Raw genomic sequence first — 22,401 nt, 5'->3', positions numbered from 1 at the left:
GAGCAGTCTCTCATTTTGTTTGGCCTTTGCTGACGTAAGACTCACTGGTCTACAACAAAATCGATCAACTAGCTACTTTCCAATAGCCCGCACTCTTCCCCACCCTACGAAATGAACGCTTCCACTGAGCATGTGTCTCCAATTAGCGCGACGTCAGCATTGTCAGACAGGGATACTGTAATGAGAATTACAAGGCTACGGGTGCGGGGGTGGGGGCGGGAGTGGCGAGAAGGAGAAATTACTCGTGTCCGACCTGCTCTATCACACCCTTTTGATCAGTCCCACCCTCACTCTTGTCATCCTCTTGTTCTTCACATGTGTGTAGAGCACCTTGGTGTTTTCCGTAATCCGACTCATCAAGCACTTCTCATGTCCCCTTCCAGCTTTCCCACACCCCTTATTAATATCCTTCCTGGCTACTTTATAATTCTCAAGAGCCCTGGCTGATCTTCGCTTCCTAGACCTTACGTATGCTCTCCCCGGTTACTTTGCAAACCGTCTGCTTCTGCTGTTGTCCATTCCTATGCTAAAGCTCAGACAGCTGTGGTCTTTATCTCCGAAATGCTCACCCACGGAGAAATCTGTAACCTGATGAAGTTCATTACCCAGTATTGGATCCAGTACGACCTGTCCTCTAATCGGCCTGTCCACATATTGTATTAGGAATTCTCCCGGAACACAAATAGAACTCTGAGTGATATTTGTGCTTCTAGATCAACCAGAACGGACTGTTCAATACAAAACGAAGGGCTTGCACAAAGTCGGCTGGATGGAAATGGAGAGGGGCGATATATCTCCGAAGACCCAGGCATGCACAGCAGAGGGGAGGATAACCTTCACGGGACGTGGATGGGAATTTGTATAATTTAAAGTATCTTCTAACATCTGGTTGAAAACACCAAACATTTTGTGAGCTTCGACAAGCTGTACCACAGTGAAGGCGTGACTTTTTAGTTTCACATTTACATCAGATCGTTGTAGATGAAAGATCATCGATTTAGTTAACTATTCCTGTGCAATGTGAGTGTCGTTTGCGGCCAACAGCGTCAGAGCATGGTGAATAAACAGCAGAACCCTCTCCGACTTATCATTAAAATAAGGAAGGGACTATTTAATGTAAGTGTCAAATTCAGTTATTAACCTTTTCAAGTATGTGCGACATGGTCGGCACAGTGTGATTGCCTGAAATTTTATGCAAGCCTTACCGATCACCACGCCATGCTACTCTCAGAGAACTAGTGAACACAGAACCACAAACAGATAAAAAGTGAACATTTTTATTTGTATTCGAAGACATTTTGCATTTTAAGGACATATTTACATTTTTGCCTGTATTCCATAATCTATTCTTAAATACATATGACGTATTATTTTAAATATTTGGGGCAAAAGTTTTGCAAATGCTTAGAAATGATGCCACAGAGGTTTCTTTCCAATATACATTACACAATGTACGTAAGATAATTGAAACATTCATAATCATGGTACCTCTTTAAAATGGATATTTACCTCACGTATAACGGTAAGTACAAATGTAGCGCGTTTTTATACCGTACTACACATAGCTTACTTCAAAGGTATTGCGTTCGTTTTAACATGTGAAAAATAAATAACTGCGATATTTAACGTCAGAATATTCCGGCAGTCAGCTCACTCAAGATTTTCTTTGATCATTGCACTGCCGATTTCTCTATCGTCTCCAACCCGCTTCTCTTGGCACCTTGTTTTACGCGGGAGAAATGCGGCTTTCATCAGACAGCGGGATGCTAGATATATTTCTAGCTTTTGCTGGCTTTGCGTCGCTTCTTTTCCATCTCCAAACAGGCGGGCGAGCGCTTGTATTCGCAGCAAGTGCCGCAAAGCCAGTCCCAGTGTGAGAAGTAAGGGGCAAAATTGTACTGTGGTTTCTGGTGGTGAGCATCGTGTTTCACAGAGCCGCCCCAGAGCCCGAAAGGGATAATATTGTGTAAAGCCCAAGGAAAGTCATAGCCGCTGTGGTCTTCCACTGCTATCCAGACGTTCAAGATCATGAAGGTGAACGCTGTCAGGCTGTGACACTGCAGGATAATCGGGTCTATGGTGGTCCAAAAGCCAACGCTGATCAGTTCCCAGGCAGATAGATACTGCGTCGACCAGGAGAAGGGAGCGTAATATTCGTGATGAATGGCGTGGAAAGTCGTGTAGAGCCATCGAAACTTGTGGTGCATAAGGTGCCAGAAGTAATACTGGAAGTCGAAGAGAATTGTGCAGCTGAGGATTCCTATAAGGAACTCGGAGAGCTGTGGTGTGTCTTCCAGGAGGGGGATCGGAGGTCGCCAGTACCACTGGAAGGCGGCTGCTGGGAAAACAAAGATAACGTGGTTGCAGCCGGTAAGCCACAGAGTCTTGAGAATGTTTGCCCACGTTACATGCTGCTCCGGCTGGATCTTGCACTTGTTAATGGCCGGGCATCTGCGAGCCAAGATGTCGAGCGTCATGTAGAAGGTGCAGCTGATGAAGTAGGTGGAGACTGAGATGATGACTGGAAAGAGAGGCGAGCGGAGGGTATCCTGGTGGTTGACTCGCAGGTAGTCCCACAGGGGCTGCAGCAAGGACCTGTTCGAGGCGTAATGAGAAATATTGGCATTCTGTATTACCCGGACGTATGGGTCGAAGACTTGGGTCGTTTCTGCAGAATACATCAGGGTAGGCTGCTACAGAACTACTGCACACACTTGCTGCTCTTAATTTCCCGCTCTATACTTGCAAGATTCTGAAATGGACGGGAAGGAATTCAGATAGATAATTTACACAAATAGTGCCCAGTTTAGTCGAAGTCTCGTTTTTATTCTTCCCGCCTTCCTGACGGTTGATCGGAGGTTCAGTGTAGCAGTGCAAGCTGGCTGGAGTGGCTCCGGTATTTATAGGCATGCGAGCTCTGAGCCCAAAGCTATGTGCTCCAAGTGCGGCCCCCTCTTGAGGACGCCCCACGGTTCCGATTGGCCCTCGGCAGAGTCGAAGCTCTACAGGTTACATGGTGTTGGTAAAACACTACGTTAGCTGTAAAATCGTTAGCATACAAGTGCAACTCGAGCGCATAGCCCCAAAGTTCAATCCAGTTTTGCCAGTACACTACCATGGTAAGAGCATTTGTGCTGAGCGCAGTGTGGGTCGGACTCAGCCCCGCACAGATTCGGCAGGATTCCGCCAGTGTTCGTCCAGTGATTAATATATCAGGAGTTCCACTCCTTGCTCTTACAGGAGCAGTTAGATTCTCACTCCATCCTTTCTGCTTCCGTACAACAGACCATGCACATGCAAAGGCTACCAATATTACCGGAACTAAATCAAGACTGCCCAGATTAGAGCTGAGTTGGAGACAAGCACTATACAGTACATGAAACCGGCTTTAGAATGAAAGGTTTTTTACCTTCCAAACTGTCGATTGTAGTTTAGCCCTGTTCGTTCCTTAGTCAGTGACACATCCATATCGGTGACCGATAAAATCTTCAGTAACCCTGCACATAGAGCGAATAAGCTGCGGCAGGCAAAGTTGACGGCAATTAATTTCTTTTAACTTTTCGCTGAAAATCCCGTGTGTGCAAAGACGGGGAAAAAAATGTTTCCTCGGCAGCAAGATCTGCCATCTCCTGGTGAGCCGTGTTACTACATCTGTGTGAGGATGATGAGCACAAGTCCAAGTCTCCCAAACTTGGAAAAACAAAGAATGTTGATTTAAAAAAAAGAAAAGAGAGTTAAACTTTATAAATAGATTCAAGCCATCTTATAATAAAAGCCACGAGCTTTCAATTGTTCTTCATTTACATACCAAATTCCTTTACGAAGTTAGTAGCAATCAACACCGCATCCCTACAAACAACGACGACAGCATTACCAATATTCCACTAGCAGGAGTTCCCAATATTTTTTATGCCATGCACCAATACCATTAAGCAAGCGGTCCGTGGACCCCAAATTGAAACCCCCTGCGACTAGAGCCATGCAAATTGTACACTTTCCCACAATGTTCTCTAATAGTTCGAGCATTGAGGTTAAGTATAAAGCATGTGTACCGTGCTCCTCGCACTGTTATCAAATTAAATCCGCGCGCAGTTGCTTGATATATTCAGACTGTATGGAATTTAATTTCACCTTTTCACTCCTGTTTATAGATTTCATAATCTGCACAGATTTCTTTCCTTACCCATTAATTGAAGTTATATTGTAAACTCTACTTTTTTTCTGCACTGAAGCTTCCACATTTCAGCCCCCTCCTGGCTGTTTCGGCTGCGTCTTTCTGGAATTGTAAATGCTAATTTCCGAAATACACAGGCGATAGGTGAAAAGAGACAAGATTTCAGATCATTGACCCTTCATCAGACCCAGAATAGCCAGAGGAGTAATTTTTAAATTGATGAGAACAGAGACAATGTCTGTCATAGGGCCAACTGCAGGACTGTCCGGACTTCCATTATTTTTCGTGCCTCATTTAGGAGGGGACAAACAGAGCCACAAGCCGAAGCGCGCGGCAGCGGCAGGAAGATGTTCTGGAGGTCAGGATGGAAACTGGGTCATCGCAGCTGTGAGCCAGTAGCACCACCTACTGCAGCATTGCCTCACTCACATGTCCATGGTGAGACTATTTCAGTTGTTCCCACATTACAGCTCTAAATCTTTACTCTTGTTACGGATTTCTGCTTTTATCTCCGATTCTGGTGGTGGGTTCCATATTACTCACCTACTAATGAATGACATTCTCCTCAACTTCCCAATAATCATTTTACCCATTACCTTAAAATTCACCCTCACCCACCCCGTTTCTGATCTCTCTCTCTCTCTGTCAACAGCAATCAACCTTTCAGATGCAGGGGTTCAAGCTGAAATATCAATAATTCCTTTCCTCCCACAGATGCTGCTCGACCTGATGAGTTCAAGCAGTAGATTGTTGATCCTTTCTTGTATGTGGTAACTTCTACTTTGAAAAGGCACACTCGACAACTTCATGCCAAAGAAACAACTTTATCTCCAACTTCAAAACATTACGTATATACAGAGGCTTTCACAACCCGTACGGCATGGCGGGAACACTATGTACACGAGGGCCACTAGGAAGAACCACAAACGGAAGTAGACCCCCCATGATATCCTAATTAATATTAACTTACTTTTAATTACGCTCATATTACAACACCTTGTGTAAACTTCTCATAATTTTATTGACCTCAGTTAAATCTCCCCCATCTACCCATTGATTCTAAAGAGAACAACCCCAACCATTCTCTCTTGATGTAACTCTATAGATCTCCTCTGTGTCCTTTCTAAAATGTAATGAAACACGCCTGGATGCAGGAGAATGAGGGGAGATTGGGTAGGGGTATACGAAATTATCAGAGATGTAGATAGGGTTAGTGCAAGCAGGCTTTCTTTCCACTGAAATGAGCAAACCTAGAACTAGAGGTCATAGGTTTAGGGTAAAAGGTGAAACCTTTCATTTAAGGGGAAGTGAGGGGGAATGGCTTCACTCACAGGGTGGTGTGAGAGTGAAATGAGCTGCTAGTGGAAGTGGTGAATGCAAGTTCGATTACAACATTGAAGAGAAGTTTGGATATGGACATGGATGGGAGGTATATGGAAGGCTATGGTGCAGGTGTGGATCAATGTCACTCTGGCAGAACAACAGTTTAGCACAGACTAGATGGTTTGAAGAGTCTGTTTCTGTGCTGTATTGATCTATTAACCTCTGAATCTAAGTTTTCAACTGTGACTTACCTAGGGCTTTGAGAAATTCCAAGATGACTTCCACATGATTACATTCCATGATGTGCACACTATGTCATATAGCTTATCTACTGTACTGTTGTATCTGCCGTCAGGGATCCAAGGACAGGGATTGCCTCTGTTCCTCAGTGTTAATCATCATCTTTCCTTCACTGTCTTTCTCGATGCCTTGTTTGTCCTTCCTGCAGATATTATCTCACAATTTTTCAGAACAAATTCCTTTTATGACCATCTGGCAAATGTATTTGTATTTTCGTACGTTCTTCTTCCTAATTGTTTGCCTAACATCATGCAGCCAACTTTGACAATCAACTGAAACCATCCTAATCAAAGCTCTTACATTTCTACCTAAGTTATTTATCTTGTGTACACTTCTTCAGCTTTCCGCTAAAGTCAATGACTCAATTCTCATTTTGAAGGAGATTAATTTAACCAGAAGGAAGTTCTGCGTAACAAAGTTGCTCTAAAATCTTGCAACTAATCGGTGGTGCAGTGGAGTTGCTCACAAAAAAATGCTGGAGGAACTCAGCAAGCCAGGCGGCGTCTGTGGGGGGAATAAACAGTCAAAAGAGTAAAGAGACAAAAGGAACTGGAGAGATACTATCGACACGAAATCTCACAACACCTTTGGAAGGATTAACAAACCAATGTCAGCATCATCTCCTGGTCAAGCACCATCAGTGCTGAGACCCAAACATCAGTCAGCCATGCCAGGCAGACCATATCATTCTGGTGCCTGGTATCAGTGTCCAAAAGCAGACACACTCTTCTATGGGAAGTGATCACCAGGAGGAGAGGGAAAAAAAAGATTCAAAGGTGATTTCAAGAAATACAATATGCTCCTGGGAATCCCTGACATATGATCCCTGCTGAAAAGTAGAACCTCCAGGGTAGCAGTTTCTGGATTGCTGCCTGTGCATGCGCCAGTGACAGTAAGAATAGGATGATTTAGTGTGGCTGAAAAACTGTTGCGGGGGCCAGCTTTCAGATTTCTGGATCATTGGTGTCATGCTGTGCACTGGCAATGTCGGAACTCTCATGTGGATGAAAGACAGACTGCAATGTAGAGACCGTGACCAGAGTTTATTCATTATAATTCCAAAAGAACATCGGTGGCTTGGACGAGCAACACCGTGAGATGTAACATTCTCAAAACTAGGACCCTGGGACTAGTGCTAATTGGGCGTCCATTTAAATAATACAAGTAACATGGAACGCCCGAGCCTATCAAAATAAACTTAACAATTAACCAATTCAGGTGCTCTAAAAACCTCAGAGCCCTACACACTCCAGCTCCCCGGAGAGGCTCAAAGAGCTCGCTACCATACCCGCCCTCCCTATGGCTGGTGCCCGATGGCCAGAGAGTCCTGAAAACTTGAGAGAAGCCTGGGAAACTTGAGAGAGACCTGCAGATCCTGAGAGATACTTAGAAACCTCAAGACAGAGAAAACATTAAATGAACCTCGGAAACATTGTATAAGTTTCAGAAACCTAGCGGGCCATGGGAATCCTGGAGTGCCTTGAGAACCTTACTGAGCTGGAGACCCTGGATGACATGGAGAACCTTGAGAACTTTGCCGAACTTGAGACCCAGAAAAAGACGGTGTAGACTAAAGAAGCTCAGACCACGGACTCGAGAAATTCAGAATGTAGGCTAGAGTCACTTGGAATGTAGACTCCAGACGTGGACTTGAGAGTAGGTGACATTCTCACCTTAAGTCTACCGATGTCAAAATGCTGCTGTTTAACCTCCACTGAGTCCACTACTGGCAGGGTCCTTCTGTCACGAGGTGTGCTAGCAATATTGGAACCCAAGTGCAGTGGAAAGTCAGGCCTTATTACAAAAGCGAGTTGCTTGAAAAAAAAACACAAGGAACTTTAAATGATTAATGAAGCTCATTAAACAACAATTACCCAATTCAGGTGCGCTACAAACTTTGGAGCCCAACACTGTCCAGCTCCCTGCACAGGCCCGAAGAGCTTATTACAAATTGGGATCACCTCTGGGGAAGGTACCCCCTGTACAAAAGGGACAGATTACACCTGAACCTGTGGGGGACAAATATCCTTGCAGGCAGGTTTGCTAGAGCTGTTGGGGAGGGTTTAAACTAATTTGGCAGGGGAGTGGGAACTGGAGTGATAGGACTGAGGATATGGCGGTTGGTTTACAGGCAGAAGCAGTGTGTAGGGAGACGGTGAGGAAGGACAAGCAGATGATAGGGCAAAGTTGCAGTCAGTGGGATGAGATGCAGTGAAAAAGGGGAACAAAATCAAAAAGCATGACAAATACAGAAAAAAAGACATTATATTTGAATGCACATAACATGCAGAATAAGATAGGTGATCTTGTAGCACCGTTAGAGATTGTCAGTTATGATGTGGGCATCACTACGTTGTGGCTGAAAGAAGATTTTAGTGGGAGTGTTACATCCAAGGATACACGTTGTATCGGAAGGACAGGCAGGTAGGTAGATGGGATAAGGTGGCTCTGTTGATAAAAAATGAAATCAAATCCTTAGAAGAGATGACAGAGGATTAGAAGATGTAGAATCCTAGTGGGTAGAGTTAAAAAACTGCAAGGGTGAAAAAAACCCTAATGGGAGCTATATGCAGGTCTTTGAACAGTAGCCAGAATGTGGGCTACAAATTACAAAGGGAGATAGAAAATATATGTCAAAAGGGCAATAGTATGATAGTCATGGCAGTTTTCAATATGCAGGTAAATTGGGAAGATCAGGTTGGTGCTGGATCTCAAAACAGAGAAGTTGTAGAATGACTACAAGATGGTTTTTAGAAGGATTGTGGTGGAGCCCACTAGGGGATCAGCTCTTCAGGATTGGATGTCGTGCAATGAACTGAATTTGATTAGAGAGCTTAAGGTAAAGGAACCTTCAGGAGTCAGAGATCATAATATGATATAATTCACATTGCAATTTGAGAAGGAGAAGCTAAAGTCAGATGTATCACTATCACAGTAGAGTAAAAGAAGTTGCAGAGGCATGAGAGAGGAGTTGGCTAATGTTGATTGTAAGGGGATGCTAGCAGGAATGATGGCAGAGCAGTAGTGGCTGGAGTTTCAAGGAACAATTTGGAAGGCACAGGATAGGTACATCCCAAAGAACAAGCATTCTAAAAGCAGGATGACACAACTGTAGCTGACTAGGGAATCAAAGCCAAAATAAAATAAAACAGAGGGGAGATAATAAAGCAAAAATTAGTGGGAAGGTAGAGGATTAGGAAACTTAAAAAAAAACATCAGGAAGTAACTAAAAAGATATAAGTGGAAAAAATCAAATATAAAGGTAAACTAGTCAACACTATCAAAGAGGATACCACAAGTTTTTCTCAGACATATAAAGAGTAAAAGAGAGATGAGAGTAGACGCCGGACCGCTGGAAAATGATGCTGGTAATGGAGGCAAGAAAGTAGCGGACAGACTGAATAAGTATGTTGCATCAGTCTTCACTGTGGAAGAGACTAGCAGTATGCCAGAAGTTCAAGACAGTAAGGGGCAGAAGTGAGTGCAGTTGAGATTACTAGGGAGGAGTTACTTTGGAAAATGAAATGTCTGAAGGTAGATACAGTAAGTCACCTGGACCAGATGGACTACACCCCAGGGGTTTGAAAGAGATAGCTGAAGAGATTGTGGAGGCATTAATAATGATGTTTCAAGAATCAATAGATTCTGGTATGGGTCAGGAAGACTGGAAAACCGCAAGTATGACTCCACACTTCAAGAAGGAAGGGAGACAGGAGAAAGCAAATTATAGGCCAGTTCACCTGACTTCAGTGGTAGGGAAGATGTTGGAGCTGATCGTTGAGGATGTGGTTTCAGTGTACTTAAGGGCACATGATATAGCAGGTCAAAGTCAGCATGGTTTCTTTGAGGGAAAATCTTACCTGACAAATTTGTTGGAATTCTTTGAGGAAATAACAAACAGGATAGACAAAGGAGAATTGGTGGATGTTGTGTATTTAGATTTTCAGAAGGACTTTGACAAGGTGCCACATGAGACTGTTTAACAGAATAAGAGTCCATTGTACTACAGTAAAGAAGGCAGCACTGGCTGTTTGGCAAGAGGTAGGCTGTGGGAATAAAGGAAGCCTTTCTGACTGGCTGCCAGTGACTCGTGGTGTTCTGTAAGAATTGGTGTTGGGACTGCTGCTTTTTACACTGTTTGCCAATGATGTGCATGACAGAATTGATGGCTTTGTGTGCAAGTCTGCAGATGACATAAATGTAGATGGAGGGGCAGGTAGTGTTGAGGAAACAGTGAGGCAGCAGAATGACTTGGACAGATTAGGAGAATGGATAAAGAAATGGCAAATGGAATACTGTGTTGAGAAGTGTATAGTCATACACTTTGGTAGAAGGAATAAAAGCATAGATTATTTTCTAAACAGGGAGAAAATTCCAAAATCTGATGTGGAAGGAGACTTGGGAGTCCTGGTGCAGAATTCCCTAAAGGTTAATTTGCAGGTTGAGTCCATGGTGAGGAATGCAAATACAATGTGAGCCTTCATTTTAAGAGAACTGGATTATAAAAACAAGGATGTAATGATGAGGCTTTATAAGGCACTGGTGAGGCCTCACTTGGAGTATTGTGAGCAGTTTTGGGCCCCTTATTTAAGAAAGACTGTGCAGATTTTGGAGAGGGTTCAGTGGAAGTTCAGAAGAATTATTCCCGGAATTAAAGGCTTATCATGTGAGGAGTGATTGAAGTCTCTGGGCTTTTACTTGCTGGAACTTAGAATTGGTGGTGGCGGGGGGCGGGGGGGTGCGGTGGAATCACATTGAAACCTATCGAATGTTGAAAGGTCTAGATAGAGTGGAGGTGGAGAGGAGGTTTACTATGCTGGGGAAGGCTAGGACCAGAGGACACTACCTCAGAATAGAATGTCCATTTAGAAAGGAGATGAAGAGAAATTGCTTGAGCCAGAGATGGTGAATCTGTGGAATTCACTGCCATAGGCAGCTGTGGAGGCCAGGTCATTGCATGTGGAGGTTGATAGGTTCTTGATTAGTCAGGACTTGAAAGGTTATGGGGAGAAGGAATGAGAATGGAGTTGAGAGGGTAATGGATCAGCCATGATGAAATGACAGAGCAGACTCAAAGGGCTGAATGCCTAATTCTGTTCCTGTGTCTTGCATTCTCATGGTCTTATGATGGCTCGAGTGGAGAAGGAACTTCTTGTGATGGCACAATGAATTTGAAATTTTTAAATATTTTCTTATAGTTTTGGAGGCTGTTCAGCTCATTAAATCCATTGTGATTCTCAGACTATTCTCATCAGTCCAGTTTCCATTGTTTCTCTGTAAAATAATCTCTCTCACAAGCCCAATTCTCCAGCCAGCCACCTGCAACACAGATAGTTACACCTTCAACATCTCCCTGAGCAGCGCCGTCATTCCTACGTGCTTCAAGGCCGCCACCATCGTTCCTGTGCCGAAGAAGTCTTCAATGTCCTGCCTCAATGATTACCGTCCTGTTGCTCTCACATCCATCACCATGAAGTGTTTCGAGAGGCTCATCATGAGACACATCAAGACCCTGCTGCCCCCCTCACTGGACCCCCTGCAGTCCACGTACCGTCCCAACCGTTCAACAGACGATGCCATTGCCATCACCCTCCACCTGGCCCTAACCCACCTGGACAAGAAAGATATGTACGTTCGAATGCTGTTCATAGACTTCAGTTCTGCATTCGACACAATCATTCCTCAGAAACTGATTGGAAAGCTGAGCCTACTGGGCCCGAACACCACCCTCTGCAACTGGATCCTAGACTTCCTGACTGGGAGACCCCTGTCAGTCCGGATTGGAAGCAGCATCTCCAACACCATCACACTGAGCACGGGGGCCCCCCAGGGTTGTGTGCTCAGTCCACTGCTGTTCATTCTGCTGACCCACAACTGTGCTGCAACACACAGCTCGAACCACATCATCAAGTTCGCCGATGACACAACCGTGGTGGGTCTCATCAGCAAGAACGATGAGTCCGCATACAGAGAGGAGGTGCAGCGGCTAACGGACTGGTGCAGAGCCAACAACCTGTCTCTGAATGTGAACAAAAGAGATGGTTGTTGACTTCAGGAGGACATGGAGTGACCACTCTCCGCTGAACATCGATGACTCCTCTGTAGAGATGGTTAAGAGCACCAAAATTCTTTGTGTTCACCTGGCAGAGAATCTCACCTGGTCCCTCAACACCAGCTCCATAGCAAAGAAAGCCCAGCAGAATCTTTACTTTCTGCGAAGGCTGAGAAAAGTCCACCTCCCACCCCACATCCTCACCACATTCTACAGGGGTTGTATTGTGAGCATCCTGAGCAGCTGCATCACTGCCTGGTTCAGAAATTGCACCATCCCGGATCGCAAGACCCTGCAGCGGATAGTGAGGTCAGCTGAGAAGATCATCAGGGTCTCTCTTCCCGCCATCACAGACATTTACATCGCAGTGTTTCCGCAAAGCAAACAGCATTATGAAGGACCCCACGCACCCCTCATATAAGCTCTTCTCCCTCCTGCCATCTGGCAAAAAGCACTGAAGCATTTGCGCTCTCACGACCAGACTATGTAGCAGTTTCTTCCCCCAAGCCATCAGACTCCTCAATACCCAGAGCCTGGACTGACACCAACCTACTACCCTCTACTGTGCCTATTGTCTTGTTTATCTATATACTACTAAAACTCTCATGCTCTGTCTGTCTGTTTGTCTGTTTGTGACCTCCAATTAGCGCAAACGGTGCTTTTTTTGGCTGAATCGAATTAAAATGCACTAACTTACAGAATGAAGGCAAAGTTCAGGGTTATATATTCATATAAAGTTGCTCATTCACCAAAATAAACAGGCTCCCTTTTAACCCAAGACCCGATTGGCTATCATGGAAATCGGGACGCGCCAGCCCGACGCATGCGCACGGCCAGCCTCAGCAGCGACACCTATCGGAGCAAAAGGGCAGGGCAGCTCTATTTCGCGGGGTCACATTCTGCTAATCACCATCAGCATGTGCAGGATTGGGACAGATCTAACTGCCACCCATCAATAAGAGATAATTAAACCTTATTGTAATGATATACTTCGAGACACCCATAAAACCCTTTGCTGCAGTCAAAAGACAGCAGTGACTATATCACATCCATTTAGTAGAACACCAACCACATCATGAAGAATAATCAGCATCCTTTGGTGTTATTGCTTCGTATCTTCTATCCAGCATTAGGGTAAAAAAATGGTCAGCCTAGTTATGCCGCATGGAAAGGGAAGGGGGACATTACGGTCAACAGATGACGCCAAATGTCGTCGCGAAGCGGCAAGGAGAGGGAGAGAACAAGAATTGGATGAGGCCAGGGCCGAACAACTCCAGGATCAAAGAGTCAGGACAAAAAAAGATGAGAGAAGAAGAGACAGAGGAGGAGAGGCATGCATGTCTCCAGAATCAGAGACAAACAAAAAACAGCAGAAGAGATGAAGAAACCGGGGATGAAAGGACTGCATTCTCCAGAATGACAATGAGAGGCACAAGGGTGGCAGATAAACCAGAAATAATGCCATCAGAAGTGTCCTTCGTTAAATGAAGATCAGCTATATTTCCTTTGCTACGTGTCCTTCTTCTTTAATAAACTGAGGTTTTCTACTTCAGTTTCCAAAGCAAAGCGATACCAAGAGCATTCAGGAAAATTTCATGTTCATTCTGGTCACATCAGACTGCAGTACCCTTCTCTCAAAGGGTGCCTCAACAGGTCACCCCATTGTCTAGTTACTTATTATTACTTATTGTAGTGCCTGCACGGATTTGTGCACTTTATGCAGTGTCGGATAGGTCTGTAGTCCAGTGTAGTTTTTGTGTTTTTTCTTACGTAGTTCAGTGTAGTTTTTGTATTGTTTCATGTAGCATGTAGTCCTGGAAAATGTTGTCCCATTTTTACTATGTTCTGTACCAGCAATTATGGTGGAAATGACAATAAAAAGTGACTTGACTTGACTTGACTTGACTTGACAATTAATCTTCAAACTGGCACAATTTCAGATTCTGGGAAGACACTGAAGCACCTGGAGGGAACCCAGAGGATCATAGAGTACAAACCCGGAGCCCGGAGTGCGCGTTCTATTTCAACAAATTGGGAGCAACCCAAATTGCTGGAACTTCCTGGCAGCAGTGCCTCCTACTGCACCACAATGTGTCATGGGGAACACACAGCAACCTGGTCTAAAGAGACTCCAAAATCATGTCTCTTGTTCCATTTGCAACCTCTTAAGTCACCTCATAACCCACTGTACTGGAGTCATATTTGACCAACAGACAACCTATCAAGAAAAGCAATCTTTTTAAGTATTTTCGAAACTATTTCTATCACTGCTAAAATTCAGTTCTGCTCAAAGTATTTTCCCCACACAAAGCATGGATTTCTTAGCAGGAAGAATTTAATATTTCTTTTATTCTTTTGTGGATGTGGGCAGGATAAGCACAGTCAGTAATTATCGCCCCTGAAGTGAGTGGCTTGCTAGGCCACTGAATGACGATGCAGTCACATTGCAATATATGACAGCAAGACCGGGTACAGCAAACAACATTCCTTCACTAGAGATCGTGATTGGTTCTGATCCATCGTAACCAGGATCTGGTGATATCTTGTGGTCACTAGTACTGACTGCCTTCTTATCCCAGGTACATTACTTGGACTTGCCAACTCTTATGGAACATAGATCTAGAAAACTATCCCAGAGGCAGCAACTCAATGCAGAAAAGCATGCAGACATGGTCAAAAGGTTCAGTTGTTCAGACCAAACATCAGAATGGGGAGGAAATTTGATCTAAGTTACTTTGATCGTGATTGTTGATGCCAGACATAGTGGTTTGATATCTCAGAAACGGCTGATCTCCTGGGATTTTCACATACTGAGTTTACAGAAAACTGTTAAAAAGAAAACATCCAGTGAGCAGCAGATCTGAGAGAAAAAATGCCATGCAAATGTGAGAGGTCAGAGGAGAATGGTCAGATTAGTTCAAGCTGACAGGAAAGTGACAGTCACTCAAATAACCAAAAGTTACAACACTGGTGTGCAGAAGAGCATCTCTGAATGCACAACACATACAGGAGGTACCTAATAATGTGGCAACTGAGTGTATGTCAGTGATAGTAAACCTGATTTAACTATTCCACTATGTACCATTGCTCTAAGAGGACCAAGTGAGAAAAACATACAAATGAGGTAAGATTAAATGCCTTCAAATCAGGTACTACCAAAGAATTGACATAGATGGTTATTCATCACAGTATGATGATGAAGGCTCTCTTGACAAGGGTAAACAGGAAGGAAAGGGACTGGCAGCCTGTTGTCAAACCAAATACAATTAAATAAGGTGAAGTTTGGTTCACCAAATAAAGTCAAATGCGCACAATGTCCCTAATTTCCCAAGATTGCCGCCACCTTCTTCCTAAATCAGAATCCATATTTCCACCTGATTTAATTCCATCTAGTTTCCACGTGGCCAAGTGGTTAAGGCGTTCGTGTAGTTAACTCAAGGTCGCTAGTTCGAGCCTCTGCTGTGGTAGCATGTTTGTGCTCTTGAGCAAGGCACTTAATCCCACATTGTTCTAGTCTGTGTGAGGAGTGGCGCCCCACACAGACTTCCAATCTGCACCCTGTAAGGCATGAAAATGCCCGACACAGGCCTCTCATGGTCTGAGTTGACGTTCCCTCCCCTCCCCTAGTTTCCAGAAGCTGAAACCAAACACTGGAATAATCATGCAATGAAGCTATCTTTACTGGTAACTCCACTTTTCACCAGGAAGTGGCAACAGAATGAACTCTTGCAAATTAAATCTGTGTTTTAAGCTCCCTTTGTTTCATTGTAGTTATTTAATTTGCCCACTCATTTGAAGTGTTTCCTGACTGAGCTGAGCTTGAGAGGGGAAGTTGGATATTGGTATGGTTACCCTGAAGCCTTAGAGATCTCAAGTTCACATATTTGTTTGCCACAAAACAACAAGTTTGATGACATATGCCAGTGAGTGTCTACTGCTATTCCAGAGAGAGTGAACCAATTAGATTAAGGAGATATGCCTGGTCTGTCACTGAAACTCCCTTGGTTGAAGAGATTGGAGAGGCTCTTGTGAAAATGAAGGAAAGTAACTATTTATCTCACTGCCACAGCCAATTAAACTATCCCTGAATCAGAGTCAGAATTATATATATATATATATATATATAATGAAATAAGTAATGTAAAAAGAGAGAAAAATAAATAGTGAGGTAGTATTCATGGATTCATTATCCATTCAGTAATCTTATGGCAGAGCAGATGAAACTGTTCCTAAAAAGTTGAGTGTCTGTCTTCAGGCTTGTTGATGGTAGCAGTGAGAAGAGGGTATGTCCTGGGTGATGGGGGTCCTTAATGATGGATGCTAACTTTTTGAGACATTGCCTTTTGAAGGTGTCCTCAATGCTGGGGAGGCTAGTGCTCATGATAGAGCTGGATGATTTTACAACTTTCTTGTGACACCACTCAGTCAGCTGATCTATCACACTCCTGCATGCCTTCTTATCATCACCTAGAACTCTTCCAACAAAAGTTATGTCATTGGCAACCTTATAGGTGGCTCTAGTCACATAATCGTGGGTGTAGAGAGAGCACCGCAGTGAGCTAAGCACACATCCTTGAGGTGAGCCAGTGTTGCTAGACAGTGTGGAGGAGATGTTATTTCTGATTCACACAGACTGGTTTCCCAGAGGGACGTCATGGAGCCAGTTGCACAGGGTGGTACAGAGGCCTAGGTTTTGGAGCTTGTTGGTTTGAACTGAGGACTGCGGGTATGACTGTGTTGAACACTGAGCTGTAATCAGTAAACAAATCCTGATGTAGGTGTTACTATTGTCCAGGTGACAACGAATGCCAGGCAGACAATCTCTGAAGAGTGTTAATAACGGCTGAGAGCATCCATCTTGTAAAGACACTACCAAAAAGGCAATGACAAACCACTTCCATAGAAAAATTTGAGAAGAACAATCATGGTCATGGACAGCCCATGATCGCCTACGTCATACCACATGGCACATGATGAACGAACAAATTGTATTTGATTGCACAAACTCTGTGTTCTGAACAAAAATGTGTTCAGATATCAACCAGTAAAACAACCTTACCCCAGATCCCTTTTAAAGGTCTGTCCTCTCATCTTAATCTATGCCCTCTTGACCTTGATTCCTATGACTTTGTCAATCAACCCTATCTATGCCCTTCATGATCTTATACACTTCTATCAGGTCACCTCCCAGTCGCCTTTCTTTCAGGATAAACAACAGTGACCTGTCCAATCTCTCCCCATAACTAAAATCCTCCAATCCAACTGGTGAAACCATTCCGCATTTCCTCCAGCACAATTACATCCTTCCTATAGTGTAGTGCAGGGGTCTCCAACCTTCTTTGCACCGCGGACCGGTTTATTATTGACAATACACTTGCGAACCGGCCGATCCGGGTGCGGGGGCGGGGGTGGGGGTGATAGTGTAGCCAACGGACAAGGGTAGCAGTCAAATACGTTATGTTTACCCCGAGAAAGACTACAATGACCATGAAGCCTTGCTCGGGCATCTGTGTGCGCATGCGGGACTTGCGCATTCCTGTACGTGCCGATTTTTTTCTACAAATAGTTTTTGGCGATTCTGTTTGGGGGGGATATTAATCACAACCGGAATATAGGTGATAAGTGGCTAATACACTCAATTTCATTTCTAAAAGGGTTTATCTAACGAATTTAATATTAAGCACACAGCGCATATTTTCCTCGCATGAACATAGTGATATGTCAATTATCAGGGGAGGACAGGGGAGCTTGAAGTAAGTGTTGAACGAACTTCCAGTAGAAATGGTAGAGGCAGGTTCAATATTATCACTTAAAAAAAATTGGACAGGTATATGGACAGGAAAGGAATGGAGGGTTATGGGCTGTGTGCAGGTTGGTGGGATTAGGTGAGAGTAGCGTTCAGCACGGACTAGAAGGGCAGAGATGGCCTGTTTCCGTGCTGTAATTGTTATAAGATTATATAAGTCACTTATAATTCAATAGCATCATAACATTTTAAGTAACGTTTGGATATTAAGAACACAGCACATATTTTCCCCGTATGAACATACAAAATCATTGCAACACACCAATATCGCTGAAGTGGGAGCCCTGGGCTTGTTTTCCTGCAACAAGACAGTCCTATCGAGGGGTGATGGGAGACAGCGATACTCGAAGAGGTTTCCTTATGTCCAGTCTATTCCGCAAATTAGTTTTCGTTGCATGCATCGCAGAGATATGTTGGAAATGGAAGCAACGTTTTCAGTGCTTTCATGGCTATGTCAGGATATTTAGCCTTGACTTTGATCCAGAATGCCGGCAGAGATGTTATGTCAAACATACTTTTCAGCCCGCTGTCATTTGCAAGCTCGAGGAGTTGATCTCCTTCATGCGCTGACATGGATAGCGTGCGCGTAATAACCTCGCGTGCGTTCAAGCTCAACGGTGGGCATGACAGGGAATGAGGAAAGGTGTAGCTGACTCCTGTCGCCAAATCGTATCATTTTCTCGCGGCCCGGTACCATATGCCTTGCGGCCCGGTGGTTGGGGACCGCTGGTGTAGTGATCAGAAATGCACACAATACTCCAAGTGCGATGTAACCAGTGTTTCATGAAGTTGCAACACAACATCCCAACGCTTATACTCTATGCCCCCAACCTATGTAAGCAGGCATGCCTTTTGCACTACCCTATCGACCTGTGTTTCTATCTTTAGACAACCATGGACATAGATCCCAGGTCTGTCTGTTCAACATTCCTTAGTGTTCTACCATTTACAGCCAATATACTAGCCCTATTTGATTTCCTTAAATGTATCACCTCCCACGTTAGGATTAAATATCAACTGCAAACGCTCCAACCAACTTTCCAGCTTGCTTTAGACAATCTTCCACACTATCCATCTGCATAAGATTATTTGGAAGCTATGAAAGGGGATGTTTGTTTCACTCAGTTATAAAATATCATTCTTTGCCACCAGAGGGAACTATAGCAGCATAAATGATTGTATTTTGCAACGAGCAAAGTAGGTATACCAGGGGTAATTGATAAGCTTGTGGCCTAAGGTAGAAGGAGTCAATTTTAGAAAACATAGCACATTTCTTTTTCAACATAGTCCCCTCCTACATTTACACTCTTAGTCCAGTGGTCATGGGGCATACGGATCTTGGACCTCCAGAATGTGTCCACAGCAGGGGGTGAGTGATAGGTTTGTGGCCTAAGGTGGAAGGAGGTGAGTTATTAACTTCAAACTTTCTGCATAATCACCTAAAGAGTTGAACTGCATGTGCATGTAACAAGAACTGTATAACTCATCTCCTTCTACCTTAGGCCCCGAACTTATCAATCACCTCTACTGCGGACACTTTCTGGAGGTCCAAGATCCATATGCTCCAGAGAGTGCTAATAGATGTATGAATATTGGTGTGTCACATGGAATAGTGCTGGGTCCATTGTTGTTATGACTGAGATGATAATGTGGTAAACCGGACCAGCAAATTTGCAGACAACACAAAATTGGGGATGTAGGGGACAGAGAGGAAGGCTATGGAAGTTTGCAATGGGATCAGGATCAGCTGAAAATTTTGGCTGATAAATGGCAAATGGAATTTAATGCAGACAAATGGTAGGGTGTTGTACTTTGGGAGGACAAAGCAAGGATGGACTTACACAGTGAACAGTAGGACACTGAGGACCAGTAGGCAATGGGATGTGGGAAAACAGAGCCACAATTCCTTGAAAGTAGTGACATAGGTAGATAGGGATGTTAAAAGAGCCTTTGGCACATTGCCCTTCATAAATCAGAGTATTGAGCACAGGAGTTGGAATGGTACATTAAAGTATTATGAGACATTGGTGAGGCCAAATTTGAAGTATTGTGTGCATTCTTGTCACCCATGTACAGGAAAGATATCAATAAGATTTGCAAGGACAGAAAGAATTTACAAGAATGTTGCCAGAACTTGAGGACTGAATTATAAGACCAAAAGATATAGGAGCAGAATTAGGCCATTTGGCCCATCGAGTCTGCTCTGCCATTTCATCATGGCTGATCCATTTTCCTTCTCAGCCCCAATCTCCAGCCGTCTCCCCGTATCTCTTCATGCTCTGACAAATCAAGATCTATCAACGTCTGCCTTGAATATACCCAATGACTTGGCCTCCACAGCTGCCTGCGGCAATGAATTCCACAGATTCACCACTCTCTGGCTAAAGAAGTTCCTCCTCATCTCCATTCTAAAAGGACGCCCCTCTATTCTGAGGCTGTGTTCTCCAGTCTTAGACTCCCCCACCAAAGGAAACATTCTCTCCACTTCTACTCGATCAAAGTCTTTCAATATTCGATAGATTTCAATGAGGTCACCTCTCAAATATTTCTCGTGGTACAAGCCTTTCAGTCCTGGAATGATTTTTGTGAATCTCCTTTGAACCCTCTCCACTGTCAGCACATCCTTTCTTAAATAAGGTGCCAAAACTATTCACAATGCTCCAAGTGAGGCCTTACCAGTGTTTTACATCCTTGCTTTCGTATCCCAGTCCTAATGAAATTAATGTTAACATCACATTTTCCTTCCTCACTACTAACTCAAGCTGCAACTTAAACTTTAAGGACTCCCAAGACCGTTTGCACGTTAGATTTTTGAATTTTCTCTCCATTTAGAAAATAGTTCACACTTTTCTTTCTTCATTCTATTGCATCTGCCTCTTTGCTCATTCTCCTAATCTGTCTAAGTCCTTCTGTAGCCTCTCTTCTTCTTCAAAACTACATGCCCTGCCACCTATCTCTGTATTAACTGCAAACTTGGACACAAAGCTATCAATACCATCATCCAAGTCCTTGGCATATAATGTCAAAAGAAACAATCCCACACAGACTTCAGGCATACTGCTAGTATATTTCACAGTGAAGACTGATGCAAAATACTTAATCAGTTCATCCACCATTTCCTTGTCCCCATTACTACCTCTCCAGCATAATTTTCCAGCAGATCGATATCCATTCTTGCCTCTCTTTTATACCACTAGTCACGGGCAGCTAACCAGAAAAGGCACCCTTTATTCCCATTCTTTGCCTCCTACTAATCAGCGGCTGCTCTATCCATGCTCATATCTTTCCTGTAATGCTGTGGCCCTTATGTGTTAACCTGCCTCATGTGTAGCACCCTGTGAAAGGCCTTCTGAAAACCCAGGTACACAACATCCACCAATTTTCCTTTGTCTACCATGCTTGTAATTTCTTCAAAGAATTTGAACAGATTTTTCAGGCAAGATTTTCTCTAATGGAAACTATGCTGATTACCCCCTATTTTATCACGTGCCTCCAAGTACCCAAAACCATATCCTTAGCAATCAACTCCAACACCTTCCCAACCACTGAGGTCAGACTAACCGGCCAATAATTTCCTTTCTTGTGCCTCGCTCCCTTCTTGAAGAGTGGAGTGACATTTCTACTTTTCTAGTCCTCCGGAGCCATGCCAGAAGATATTGACTCTTGAAGGATCATTACTAATGCCTCCACAACCTCTTTCAGAACCCTGGTGTACACCATCTGATCCAGGTGACTTATCTACCTTCAGACCTTTCACTTTCCCAAGAACCTTCTCCTGAGTAATTGCAACTTCACACACCTCTGCCCCGACACCCTCAAACTTCCAGCATACTGCTAGTGTCTTCCACAGTGAAGACTGATGCAAAATACTTAATCAGGTCATCCACCATTTCCGTGTTGCCCATTACTACCTCTCCAGCATCGCTTTTCAGCGGTCCGATATCTACTCTTGCCCCTCCTTTACACTTTATGTATCTGAAGAAACTTTTGGTATCCTCTTTAGTATTATTGGCTAGGTTACCTTCGTATTCCATCTTTTCCTTCTTTATGAGTTGTTTAGTTGCCTTCTGTTGGTTTTTTAAAGCTTCCCAATTCTCTGACTTTCCACTAATTTTTGTTCTATTATACAACTTTCAAGGGCGGTTTGATTTCATTTGTCAGGCATGGTTGTGTCATCCCATCTTTAGAATACTTCTTCCTTTTTGTTATGTATATATCGAGCGCCTTCCGAATTTCTCTCAGAAATTCCAGCGATTGCTGCTCTGCCATCATTCCTGCCAGTGTTCTTTTCCAATCAGTTTTGGCCAGCTCCCCTCTCATGGCACTGTAATTCCCTTTACCCCACTGTAATACTGATAGATCTAACTTTAGCTTCTCAAATTGTAGGGTGCTTTCGATCGTATTACAATCACTTGTCCCTATGGATTCTTTAGGAGAAATGTTAAATAGTTAAGAACTTTATTCCTTGGAGCATAGGAGAATGAGGGGAGATTTGATAGAAGAATAAGTATGAAGGGTATACATGGGATAAGTGCAAGCAGACTTTTTTTACTCAGGTTGGGTGAGACAAGAATTAGAGTTCATAGGTTAAGGGTGAAAGACAAAATATTTAAAGGGAACCTGAGGAGGATCTTTTTCACTCAGAGGATGGTGCAAGAGTGGAATGAGCTGACAGCGAAAGTGGTGGATGCAGGTTCAATTCCAATATTTAAGACATGTTTGCATAGCTACATGGATGGGAGGTGT

The 22,401-nt window shown here is 43.7% G+C and overlaps 1 protein-coding gene across 1 annotated transcript; it reads right to left on the bottom strand.

The window, feature by feature from the left end:
- Positions 1-1,359: 1,359 nt before the first annotated feature.
- On the bottom strand, positions 1,360-4,324 carry LOC140197631 (cholesterol 25-hydroxylase-like protein 2). The gene is made up of 2 exons (XM_072257875.1): positions 4,184-4,324; positions 1,360-3,690 (listed from the first exon to the last, which is right to left on the bottom strand). Exon 2 carries the CDS (start codon positions 2,679-2,681, stop codon positions 1,779-1,781), a length of 903 nt encoding a protein of 300 aa, XP_072113976.1. The 5' UTR covers positions 2,682-3,690; positions 4,184-4,324; the 3' UTR covers positions 1,360-1,778.
- Positions 4,325-22,401: the final 18,077 nt, after the last annotated feature.

This window comes from Mobula birostris, chromosome 5 (assembly GCF_030028105.1).
Source record: "Mobula birostris isolate sMobBir1 chromosome 5, sMobBir1.hap1, whole genome shotgun sequence".
Lineage (NCBI taxonomy): Eukaryota > Metazoa > Chordata > Chondrichthyes > Myliobatiformes > Myliobatidae > Mobula > Mobula birostris.
The sequence above is the reverse complement of the archived record's forward strand: the minus strand, read 5'-3'. Positions and strand labels throughout refer to the sequence as shown.